Below are 11,658 nucleotides of genomic sequence, written 5' to 3'. Positions count from 1 at the left end.
ATCACGTCTGCTGTAGCAAAAGTAACTTTTCCCTCACAAAGAGGAACTTTTCCTCCCCAAAATCTCATCTGCCTTAACTTTTCCCTTCCAAGAAGGAACTTTTCCTCCCTAAACCACGTCTGCCGTTGCAAAAGTAACTTTTCCCTCGGAGAAAGGAGCTTTTCGTGCCCGCCTCCGCCGCGCAGCCCTGCCCTTCGCTCCCCGCCCGCCCCGCGAGGCGGAGGCGCCGCGCTCGCAACAAAGGGCGCGGGCGGGTGCGGTAACCGGGGCGCGGGCGGGCGGGATGGCGGGGAGGGCGCGGTAACCGGGATGGCGGCGCGGCGGTCACCGTCCGGGATGGCGGCGCGGCGGGCGCTGCCCGCGCTGCTGGCGCTGCCGGCGCTGCTGGCGCTGCCCGGGGCGCCCCCGAACGGCTCGGCCGTGCCCGAGCACTGCCGCCGGCCCGCGCCCTGCGAGAGGCTGCGGCGCGGAGCCTGCCTGGGGTCGGCACTGCCCTACGCCGCCACCTCTACTCTGCTGGCGGCCGACTCCGCGTCCCAGGAGGAGGCGCACGGGAAACTGCTGCTCTGGTCCGGTACGGGCGGGGGGGAGACTAGGGGAGAGTGGGGTTGGGGGACTGAGGGGAGTGAGGTTGGGGGGCTGGGGGGAGTGGGGTTGGGGGGCTGAGCTATGGGGGGAAGTGGTATGGGGGGAAGGCCTGGGGTTGGGGGGCTGGGGGAGGGGGAGAGTGGGGTTGAGGAGCTGAGAGGGGGGTAGGGCCGGTTTGAGGGGCTGAGAGGGGGGAGGGGTTGGGGGCTGAGGGGGGCGAGGTGGGGTTGGGGGGCAGAGCTGGGGGGGAGACGGGTTGGGGGCAGAGCTAGGGGGGAGGGGAAGCAGTATGGGGGGAAAGTCTGGGGTTGGGGGGGCAGAGCTATGAGAGGGATAGTCTGGGATTGGGGCCTAAGAGAGAGAAGATGACTGGGGTTGGGGGGGTGGGGAGAGTCGAGTTGGGGAGCAGAGGTATGGCGGGGAGTCTGGGATTGGAGGCAGAGATGAGGGAAGAGACTGAGGTTGGGGGGGAAGAGGAGGGAAGAGACTGAGTTTGGGGGGGAAGAGGGGGGAAGAGACTGGAGTTGGGGGCAGGGAGGTATGGGGGGAATCTAGTTGTGGGGGCAGAGCGGTTATGGAGAAGGAATCGGCTTGGGGACAGAGAGGTGGAGAGGGAAGAGACTGGAGTTGGGGGCAGCGCTATGGAGGGGCAGTGGTTTGGGGGGATTGTGTATGGGAGAAGAGTCTGGGGTTGAGGGCAGTGCCATATGAGGGGTTAAGGAATGAAGAGGGAGCACAGTCTGTAGGGAGGAGCAGTATAATGAACACGGAGGGGACGGGGCACGGACACAGCACGGCATTGGGGGGGCACGGTCTGAAGTGGGGGTGGCGCGATATGGCGGGGGGCGGGGTGGTGTATGAGGGGGACGTGCAGTATAGAGAGTGAGAACAGTCTGGAGTCGGGGGGCAGCACAGTTGGAGGGGGGCATGATCTGGAGTTAGGGGCAACGTGGTATGGGACGGGCGCAGTACAGAGGGGAGTAGGGGTCTGGGTCTAGGGCGGCGTGGGGTGCCTGGGTTTTGATCGTTTGGAGGCACTATGGTTCTGCTGGGGGCTCTGGGGTTTCCTGGGGTCAGGGGGAGCAGGCACAATGGAGTGGGATTCTATGGGGCAATGGCCAGGGCACAGTGGGGTGGGGGCCTGGATTCGGTGGAGCAGGGACCGGTGTTCTGCCAGAGGTCTAGATGTAGTGGGGTGAGGGGCTGGGGTTCAGCAGGGCAGGGGCCAAGGTTGTGCGGGTCCAGGGATCTGCAGTGCAGGTTCTGGGTCTGCAGGAGTCCGGAGTCCCACAGGGCGGGAAGTCAGGGTTGTGGAGGTCCAGGGTCCCACAAGGTGCGGTGGGCTGGGCTTCTGCAAGTCGGTGTGACTGGTCTGGGGTTCTGTGGGAATGGGGTTCCAGATCCTGCAGTGCAAGGGCAGGGGTTGGAGAGGGCTGAGGTGGTGGGAGTCTAGGGTCCTGTAGAGTGCAGAGCTGGGGTTATGGGTTCTGGGGTCCTGCAGGATGCAGAGCCAGGGTCTGTGTTTCCACGAATCAGTGGCCTGAGGTGTGATGGGTCCAGGGTTCTGTGGGATGAGGTCCCAGGTTCCACAGGGCAGGGGCTGAGGTCCCAGGGATGCTGGGATTCTGTGGGTGAGGCTTGGGGCGTGTTGTGGCAGGGTCCAGGGCACAGCACAGTGGGGTGCAGTGAGGAGGGGGCTCAGGTATCATTAGGTGTGGCATGGAGGTCCAGGGTTCTACAAGGCGGGGGCTTGGGTTGTGACCGGGTCCAGGGTTCTGTAAGGTGGGATCTTGGATTCCACAGGGCAGGGGTCTGGGGTCCCAGGGGGCTGTGGTTCTGCGGGTAGGCTCTGGGGTGTGATGAGGTCCAAAGTGTGGAACGGTAGGGCGCAGTGAGGAGTGGGGGCCCAGAGTGTGACAGTGTCCAGGGTTCCATTGTCTGGAGTCTTGTGGAACTGGGGTTTGTGGTGACGTTAGTATTCTGCAGGCCTGCGCAACGCGCCACGGTGCTGGGATGCCATCCAGCCACTGCTCTGCGCTGTCTACATGCCCAAGTGCGAGGATGGGCACGTGGAGCTGCCCAGCCAGAGCCTCTGCCAGGCCACCCGTGCGCCATGCACCATTGTGGAGCGCGAGCGTGGCTGGCCCGACTTCCTCAAGTGCACGCTCGACCGCTTTCCTGAGGGATGCCCGGTATGGGGGTGCAGAGGGGTGCCCCGCTCCATTGCCGGGCTCCAGATCCCCACTGACACCAGCTGTCTCCAGCTGATGCTGACCTGTAGGTGCCACCTTGTCCTCACGGCCCCTGTCTCTGCAGAATGAGGTGCAGAACATCAAGTTCAACAGCTCTGGGCAGTGCGAGGCGCCACTGGTGCGCACGGACAACCCCAAGAGCTGGTACGAGGACGTGGAGGGCTGCGGCATCCAGTGCCAGAACCCACTCTTCACTGAGACCGAGCACCGTGAGATGCATGTCTACATCGCTGCCTTCAGCTCTGTCACCATCTTCTGCACCTTCTTCACCCTGGTGAGGGGAGAGGGATGCGGGAATGTGTCCCCAAAAGGGGACCGGGCACCGAGCTGTCTCTTCCTTTTCCCCACCAGGCCACATTCCTCGCCGACTGGAGGAACTCCAACCGCTATCCTGCCGTAATCCTCTTCTACGTCAATGCCTGCTTCTTCGTGGGCAGCATTGGGTGGTTGGCGCAGTTCATGGATGGCGCCCGCGATGAGATCGTCTGCCGGGCTGATGGCACCATGCGGCTGGGGGAGCCCACGTACGTGTCACCTTTGTCTCCATTTTATCATAGCCACGTGTCGTGAGGCGTCTCCAGGACTAAGGAGGTGTTTCCTTGCCTCTTGGGAGCCTGGAGGATGCTTAGGGTAGAGACCCCATCCTCTTAACGGATGTTGGTGACGGTCCTGTCTCGCCTCTCTCTGTAGCTCCAACGAGACGCTGTCCTGTGTCATCATCTTCGTCATCGTTTACTACTCGCTGATGTCGGGCGTCATCTGGTTCGTCATGCTGACCTATGCCTGGCACACCTCTTTCCGGGCACTGGGCACCACGCACCAGCCACTGCTGGGCAAGACCTCCTACTTCCACCTCATCACCTGGTCCATCCCCTTTGTCCTCACTGTCGCCATCCTGGCCGTGGCACAGGTAATGGCACTGCTGGTGGATGCTGGTGGTTCCCTGCCAGGGCAATGTGTGTGGGGTGGGCTGGCCACAGCCAGCTGAACCCCATGTTCCTGTCTCTGCCAGGTGGATGGTGACTCTGTCAGTGGCATCTGCTTTGTGGGCTACAAGAACTACCGCTACCGGGCTGGCTTCGTCCTGGCACCCATCGGGCTTGTCCTCATCGTGGGGGGCTACTTCCTCATCCGGGGTAGGTGCGGGGTCTCATGGCATGGGGACAGGGGCACCATGGCTGTCTCCCTACCCTGACCACCTCATTCCTCCTCCGCAGGGGTTATGACGCTCTTCTCCATCAAGAGCAACCACCCTGGGCTGCTAAGCGAGAAGGCAGCCAGTAAGATTAATGAGACCATGCTGCGACTGGGTGAGCGTGGCTGCCCCAGCACCATTTCCATTGGGATTTGAGTGGGAATGGGGGTGTTTTGTCCTCCGAAGCTGGGCAGCCCCATCTCACCTTCCTGGGGTGGCTACGGCGGGGACGCACAACAGCGTTGAGGTGGTGTCACTTGGGTCCAGCTACACTGGGGATGTCCCACTTCTCTTCCAGGCATCTTTGGCTTCTTAGCCTTTGGTTTTGTCTTCATCACCTTTGGCTGCCACTTCTATGACTTCTTCAACCAGGCGGAGTGGGAACGCAGCTTTCGGGAATATGTCCTGTGAGTGGGACGGGATGGGGGCAGGAGGATGCTGGTGGCATCCCAGCACCTCCTGTTTAGAGGGGGATGTTATAGAGAAGAACCCCACATCCTTACCAGTGCTGTCACCATCCTGCTCTGTCCCCGCAGGTGCGAGGCCAATGTGACCATCGCCACGCAGACCAACAAGCCCATCCCAGACTGTGAGATCAAGAACCGGCCGAGCCTGCTGGTAGAGAAGATCAACCTCTTTGCCATGTTTGGCACTGGTGTCTCCATGAGCACCTGGGTCTGGACCAAGGCTACCCTGCTCATCTGGAAGCGCACCTGGTGCAGGTGGGACTCCCAGGATGTCACCCCAGCTCTGTGTGACCCTTCCTGCCCCATTCAACGTCCTGAGGTTTTCGAGGTCCTCCATAGACTTTTGTCCGTCAGCTCCATGGGTTGTGGGCTCACAGCAGACAGTGTTTCAGGAATGGGCAGCCTCTCCCACTCCACAGGTGTCTTGTGTCCCATTTGTGTGACACCTCCATCCCAGGGAATGTCCAACATGGTGCCCAGCGCTTGGTGTCCCTGTCCAGAGTGGGAGAGGGAGATGGGGTGCGTCCCCATGCCCTGAGCTGCAAAGCTCAGGGTTGTCCCTGCTCTGGCTGTCCATGTCCGCAGGCTGACAGGGCAGAGTGATGACCAGCCCAAGAGGATCAAGAAGAGCAAGATGATCGCCAAGGCCTTCTCTAAGCGCAAGGAGCTGCTGCGTGACCCAGGCCGAGAGCTGTCCTTCAGCATGCACACTGTCTCACACGATGGTCCTGTGGGTATGTGCTCAGACAAGGGAGTCATCGCGGTAACTCTCCAGAGTGCCTGGCGTCCCCCCCTTCATGACACTCCTCCGTTGTCCTTGCAGCTGGTTTAGTGTTCGACATCAACGAGCCGTCGGCTGACATGTCCTCGGCATGGGCCCAGCACGTCACCAAGATGGTGGCCAGGAGGGGGGCCATCCTGCCCCAGGACGTCTCCGTGACACCTGTGGCAACACCTGGCAAGTCCCTGGGGCATCCAGAGGGGATGAGCTGGGCTGAGGGGAGTTGGGATGCATGGGGGGGCAGATCTGGGGGGTGGACAGGGCAGGATGCAGCTGCTCACACCCGTCGCATCCTGCAGTGCCACCGGAGGAGAGGACCAACCTCTGGGTGGTGGAGGCTGACATCTCGCCAGAGCTGCAGAAGCGCAGCAGCCACAAGAAGAAGCGGAGGAAGAAGAAGAAGAAGGAGGTGTCTCCGGATCCTGAGCACTGCCTGGGAGGCCCCACAGCCCCCCTGGCACCCAGCACCGTCCCCTGTCTGCCCCGACTGCCCCCCCAGCCCTGCCTGGTCACCTTTGCTCCTGATGTCCTCCTGGGGCTCCCGCCAGGCCAGCCTGAAGCTGTCTGTGCCGGGGCACCCTGGGACAGCTGCCGCAGAGCCAATGTCTTTCACCTTGTCAGCAACCCCTTCTGCCCCGAGAGCGGGAACACGGAGCAGGAGAGTCCCGGGCCCAGCCGCGGGCGCTGGCAGCACAATGGGGGCCCGCTCTGGCCCCCCGACCCCGGCCTTCTGCCCCATGGCCGGGCACCCTGGACTCAGGGCCGACGCGCTGGCCTGGCCCCCATCCACTCTCGGACCAACCTAGTGGATGCGGAGCTGCTGGACCCTGATTCAGACTTCTGAGCCTGGTGGGACGTTGTGAGGGGACAAGGATGCCTGAGGTGAGACCCGAAGCCTCATACAGTGTGGGCAGCCTGTGAGATGACACTGCAGCGCACCCTGACCTGCCGAGGCCAAGCATCCCTCTGGCCCAGTCAGGGCTGATTTCTCCCATCGGAACAAGGAGTTTCTCCCCATACTGCCCAGGCAGACTTGATGCACATCCCAGCGCAGCAGTCCACCACCAGCAGAAGGGTTTTGAGGTGTGTGTCCTCCGGGCATCCCTGAGGGAAGAGAAATGGGAACAAACCCCACCCAGGTCCTGCAGGGATTTAAGGTGAAGGGGGACACTGCCTGGTGGCCCTCTCAGGACAATGGGACCCAGCAGTGGGCAAGCACAGGGCAGAGCAGGTATTGGTGAGCTTTGTCCTGCATCCCGGGATGCTTGGCAGTGCCAGTAGGGTTTTAGTTCTCACTTTTTGTGTAACACACGGAGACACAGTGGCCAGGTTCAGCCTCTGATCTGATCCTTCCTTTGTGGGGCAGCAGCAGCATCCTCAGGGTGCTCCCGTGTTTCCAGGTGCGCCTGTGTTTCTGCAGGGCTCCCAAAGTGCCTTCCAGCTCCCTGAGAGTGGGGCCAGACCCAAACTGGATGCTTGGTGGGATGGTGCTCCCTGCCTGTGGGAGACGAGGAGCCACAGTGGGGTGCGTAGATGTTCACCGAGCCACGATGCAAAAAAAAAAAAAACAAACAGGACAGGTTAAAACCCCAGCATGAGTGGGGCCACCTGTGCCATCCGGGTGCTTTTTTTTTATTCCCTTTTTTACAGTAAACCCCCCAGGTTATGGCAAACCAGCTGAGCCCCAAGGTGGAAGCATTCCGGTCCCTGCTGGGGTTCTGTATCCGTCCATTATCCCCATATGCATCTTTATTAAATCCTGGTAGGCTCCCGGCTTTCTTGGTATCCTGGTGACCTCTATGGGTTTGTTTTTGCTGTGTAAAGGAAAACCTGCCTGTATCAGTATTAAATTTGCCAAGTTTCTATTGCCAGTGGCTTCCCAGGCTCCTTGGGGAGGGGTCAAATGTGGGGAAACAACAGTGTGGGGCTTTGGCCATTCTCCCAAAACAGCTTTAACACCAGACCCTGGCTGTTTCCCACCTGGAAGGCCAGTGTGCAGGGCTGGGATCATCTGCGAGTGCTCTGGGGGCTGTTTTGAGGGCCCCTAGCCAGACACTTGGGGTCCCCTTCCTCCTTTGCCAGCAGATTGGCACCACGGGCTCAAACATCCACAATGCGCAGGGGGTAGCTGGGGGGGGCACCCTGCTGCCAGATGTCTTGGGTGCCATGGGCTGGTCAAGTCTGGGCAAGTGGGGCTTTTGGAGATGAACAGAGTGTTTGGAAAGTGTCCTTTTGTATTCTGCTTGGGAGCAAGGCAGCCAGGAGCTCAGTCTTCCCAGAGAGCGGGTGCCCATCTGAAATCTGGATGGAATTGAGTTTTTCCAGTGTTTTTTGGTGAGCAGGATGCGCCGGCAAGGGCTGTGCTGGGACGGGTGGGCGGTGGGAAGCTGGAGTAAAAGCTGCTTCATCTGTGGTGAAACAAAACATTCTCTTTATCTGCCTTTATTTCATTTTTGTGAGTTTTTTTTTTCCACTTTTTTGCTCTATATTTTATTTTTGTGGATTTCTGTTTTTAAAAGACGTAAGGATTGGAGCAACCGTTCTTCAGTGGTGGCTGGTTTTGAAGCGAAAAGCTGAATATCAAATGTTAGGAACAACAGGAGCCATCCTGGCCCCATCTCATCCCCTCTGCTTGCTCCCAGGCAACAAAACCCCTTGGTTTCACACATGGGGATGAAGAAGTTGGTTTTGTTAGTAAGAAAAAAGCATTTTTCCTGAGAAACACCACATTTTGCTCATAAAGGGCTCAAAGGTGGAGCCAGGTCTTTGCTCTAGTGGGAAAAATGAGAGGCAGTGTCAAACACCATTGTCCAAGCAGGGTTGTGATTAAACCATCCTGATCTAAAAGGCTGGAATGTCCCTCACAGGACAAATTCCCACCCAGCGTGTCACGCCTGGTGTGCCCAGCGGGAAGGGACAGCTCTCCATGAGGAGCTGTTAGGGCTGAGCCTGCAGAGAGTTATCCTAGACCCACGACCAGCGCATCGAGCCCTGGCCCTGGGCCGGGAGCTCCCAGCATTACCATCAGAAAGTGGCCAGGGGTCCTGCTTAGCCTTGTGGTGTTCATGGTATTGGGTGCTGCTCGGGGTCCTCTTCTGCAGGGAATTGGGAGTGAAGAGGAAGGGAGGTGCCTCTGCTCTGCCTCTCCCACCGTTTCAGCTTCCAGGATGTTCTTCCCAATGCAGGACGATGGGGACGGGTAGCGCAGCCACCTCTGTGGGTTTCCCCACCTGATGCTGCTCGTAGGGAAACCACAGCCAGGAAACCACTGATGAAAGCTGCAGAAACCATGTGATTCCTCAAACTGTGGGAGAGGGTAAGGGACTAGAAACCACCAGGGGGACCTAGACGGTTCCAAGAGAGGAGATGTTTCCTTCGGGGTGGTTTTACTAAGGACAGGGACATGGCTGGGTCCCCTCTGTCCTTAGCATCCTCGAGCTGGGGTTCACGATGTTCCTGCTTCTCATCGCCTGAACCTTTACCAAGGTTCTTCCAACAGTTATGGATGAGTTTAAGGACCTGAGGGACAAATCCCCTCCCTTGGGTGACCCAGCCCTTGCCTGCTCAGCTCCTGGCAAATCCCAGTGGATTCTGCCAGCCGCACGCTGAGTGTCCTCAGGAAAGAAAGGGAAGGGCTCGGACAGGCACACAGGAATAGTATCCACTTCTTACTCTGTTCTCTCTTACCTTCTCGATGAGGAGCAATATTCCAGGCTTTGGAGCAAAGGGCCCTTCCTCTTACCCTTGCCTTCCCACTGTGACAGCTTTAATATATTCCAGTTATTATTCTAAGCCTAAGGAAATGAGGCTGATGTGATTCCATGCCTATGGATGTTCCTGTCTGTCAGGCATCTCACCAGCACAGGACTTGGATGCGTTTGGCAGCGAGGCTGCAGACTGGCAGGTGAAGAAAGAGGAGAGGAATCCCATGGGCACCGGCAGCCCCGTCCCGCTGCTCTGCGAGGGAGGAGGTTTGGGAGGTGCAGGAGGTTGAAATATGAGGTCACATATTGCCCTGAGGGCGTTCAAGGCAAGGCAAGGAGATTACAAGGAATATTCCCTAGGGATACATGGAACTGCTCACCCCAGGTACATCTGTTGGCATTCATCTGTCCCATTGCCTTTGCTGTAATCAAATGACTGCAAACTCCAATAGCACAGACAGCAGCACCAGAATGAATCAATGGCTGCAGTAAAATGGGGTCACTCGGATCCAATGTCCAAATGCCATGGGCCAGGGTTGGGCTGGATCACCTTGAACACCCTTCCATGTTACTGGAGCTGCTAGTGGAAGAGCTGATATCGTAGGGTGGCATCAATGTCGAGTTTAGGATCATGCACAGCTTGGCACAATGACTGCTGCGTCTGTTGGCTTATGGTGGGGTGTGAGAGCCTCGGAGAATGGAAAACTTATTGGTCAACATCACTTTCCAGACATGGACAGCGGATTGAGGGCAACCTCAGCAAGCTTGCTGGTGACACCAAGCTGTGAGGCATGGTTGACATGCTGGAGGGAAGGATTACATATAGAAGGACCTCGCAAATCTCGTGGAACCTAACAAGACCAAGCGCGTTGGGTTAGGACAGTCCCAAGCAAAGATCCAGGCTGAGTGGAGAATGGATTGGGACCAGACCTGAGTAGAAGGACTTGGGGTGCTGGGGGAGGAGAAGCTCCACACAAGCCGGCAACATGCACTCACAGTGTAGAAACCACCTGTGTCCTGGGCTGCATCCAAAGCACTGGGACCATAGATTCATAGAATCACCAGGTTGGAAAAGACCTCTTGGATCATCAAGTCCAACCATTTCTATCAATCACTAAATCATGTCCCTGAGCACCTCATCTACCCATCTTTTAAATACCTCCAGGGATGGTAACTTGCCCACCTCCCTGGACAGCTGTTCCAGTGCCTGATGACCCTTTCTGTGAATTTTTTTTCTGATATCCAGTCTGAACCTGAATGGCTTGAGGCCATTCCCCCTTGTCCTGTCCTCTGTCACTTGGGAGAAGAGGCCAGCTCCCTCCTCTCCACAACCTCCTTTCAGGCAGTCATAGAGAGCAATAAGGTCTCCCCTCAGCCTCCTCCTCTCCAGGCTAAACAACCCCAGCTCTCTCAGCCGCTCCTCGTAAGACTTATTCTCCAGCCCCCTCACCAGCTTTGTTGCTCTTCTCTGGACACGCTCCAGAGCCTCAACATCCTTCTTGTAGCGAGGGGCCAGAACTGAACACAGCATTCGAGGTGCAGTCTCACCAGTGTTGAGTCCAGGAGCAGAATAACCTCCTGGACCTCCTGGCCATGCCATTTCTGATACAAGCCAAGATGCCATTGGCCTTCTTGGTCACCTGGGCACATTGCTGGCTCATGTTCAGGCGCTGTCAATCGACACCTCCAGGTCCTTCTCCTCCAGGCAGCTTTCTAGCCACTCTTCCCCTAGTCTGCAGCTGCAGAGGGTTGTTGTGGCCCAAGTGCAGGACCCAGCATTTGACCTTGTTAAACCTCCTGCCATTGGTCTCAGCCCAGCAGTCCAGCCTGTTCAGATCTCTTTGAAGAACCTCCCTACCTTTCAGCAGATCAACACTTCCACCCAGCTTAGTGTCATCCGCAGACTTAACTAACTATACATTTGATCCCCTCATCCAGGTCATTGATAAAGATATTGAACAAGACTGGACCCAGCGCTGACCCCTGGGGGACACCACCGGCCTCCAGCTAGAAATAATTCCATTTACCACTACTCCCTGGGCCCGGCCATACAACCACTTTTCCACCTGGGAGAGTGCGCGACTGTCCAGGCCAGAGGCAGCCAGTTTCCTAATCAGAATGCTGTGGGAAACTGTGTCAAAGGCTTTACTGAAGTCCAAGAAGACTACAGCCACAGCCTCTCTCTCATCCAGTAGTCGAGTCACTTTGTCATAGAAGGTGATCAGGTTAGTTTGGCAGGACCTGCCTTTCATGAACCAGCAGGGAGGGAGGGGATTCTGCCCCTCTGTTCTGCTCTAGTGAGACCCCACCTGGAGCCTGTGTCCAGTTCTGGAATCCCCAACATAAGGACCTGAAACTGTTGGAATGGTTCCAGAGGAGGCCACGGAGGTGATGTGAGGGCTGGAGCCCCTCTGCTGTGAGGACAGGCTGGGAGGGTTGGGGTTGTTCAGTTGCAGCAGACCTGCCCTCTGTTGTGAACCTCAGCATGTGCCCAGCTTTGTTTCCCAGCACTGCTTTTAGGATTGAATACCACTGGAATGGGCAAACCCAGACCTGGTCTCCTCCCCTGCAGGGCACCCGGCACCACCAGCCATTCCCGAGGTGTGGTTGGATGGAGGATTTCAGGGCAACATGGCAATTCCAGATCCGAACGGCTCAGCTCAGCCACACT

The 11,658-nt window shown here is 58.0% G+C and overlaps 1 protein-coding gene across 1 annotated transcript; it reads left to right on the top strand.

Annotated features, from left to right (window-relative positions):
• The first annotated feature begins 222 nt into the window (after nucleotides 1-222).
• SMO (smoothened, frizzled class receptor) lies at nucleotides 223-6,855 on the top strand. The gene is made up of 12 exons (XM_054074553.1): nucleotides 223-574; nucleotides 2,575-2,780; nucleotides 2,905-3,114; nucleotides 3,192-3,364; nucleotides 3,531-3,750; nucleotides 3,853-3,976; nucleotides 4,058-4,150; nucleotides 4,334-4,442; nucleotides 4,572-4,757; nucleotides 5,088-5,236; nucleotides 5,326-5,460; nucleotides 5,583-6,855. The coding sequence occupies exons 1-12, from the start codon at nucleotides 310-312 to the stop codon at nucleotides 6,125-6,127; spliced, it is 2,415 nt and encodes an 804-aa protein (XP_053930528.1). The 5' UTR covers nucleotides 223-309; the 3' UTR covers nucleotides 6,128-6,855.
• Nucleotides 6,856-11,658: the final 4,803 nt, after the last annotated feature.

Source organism: Cuculus canorus, chromosome 1 (genome assembly GCF_017976375.1).
Source record: "Cuculus canorus isolate bCucCan1 chromosome 1, bCucCan1.pri, whole genome shotgun sequence".
Classification (NCBI taxonomy): domain Eukaryota; kingdom Metazoa; phylum Chordata; class Aves; order Cuculiformes; family Cuculidae; genus Cuculus; species Cuculus canorus.
This window is presented reverse-complemented; position numbering and strand designations above follow the sequence as displayed.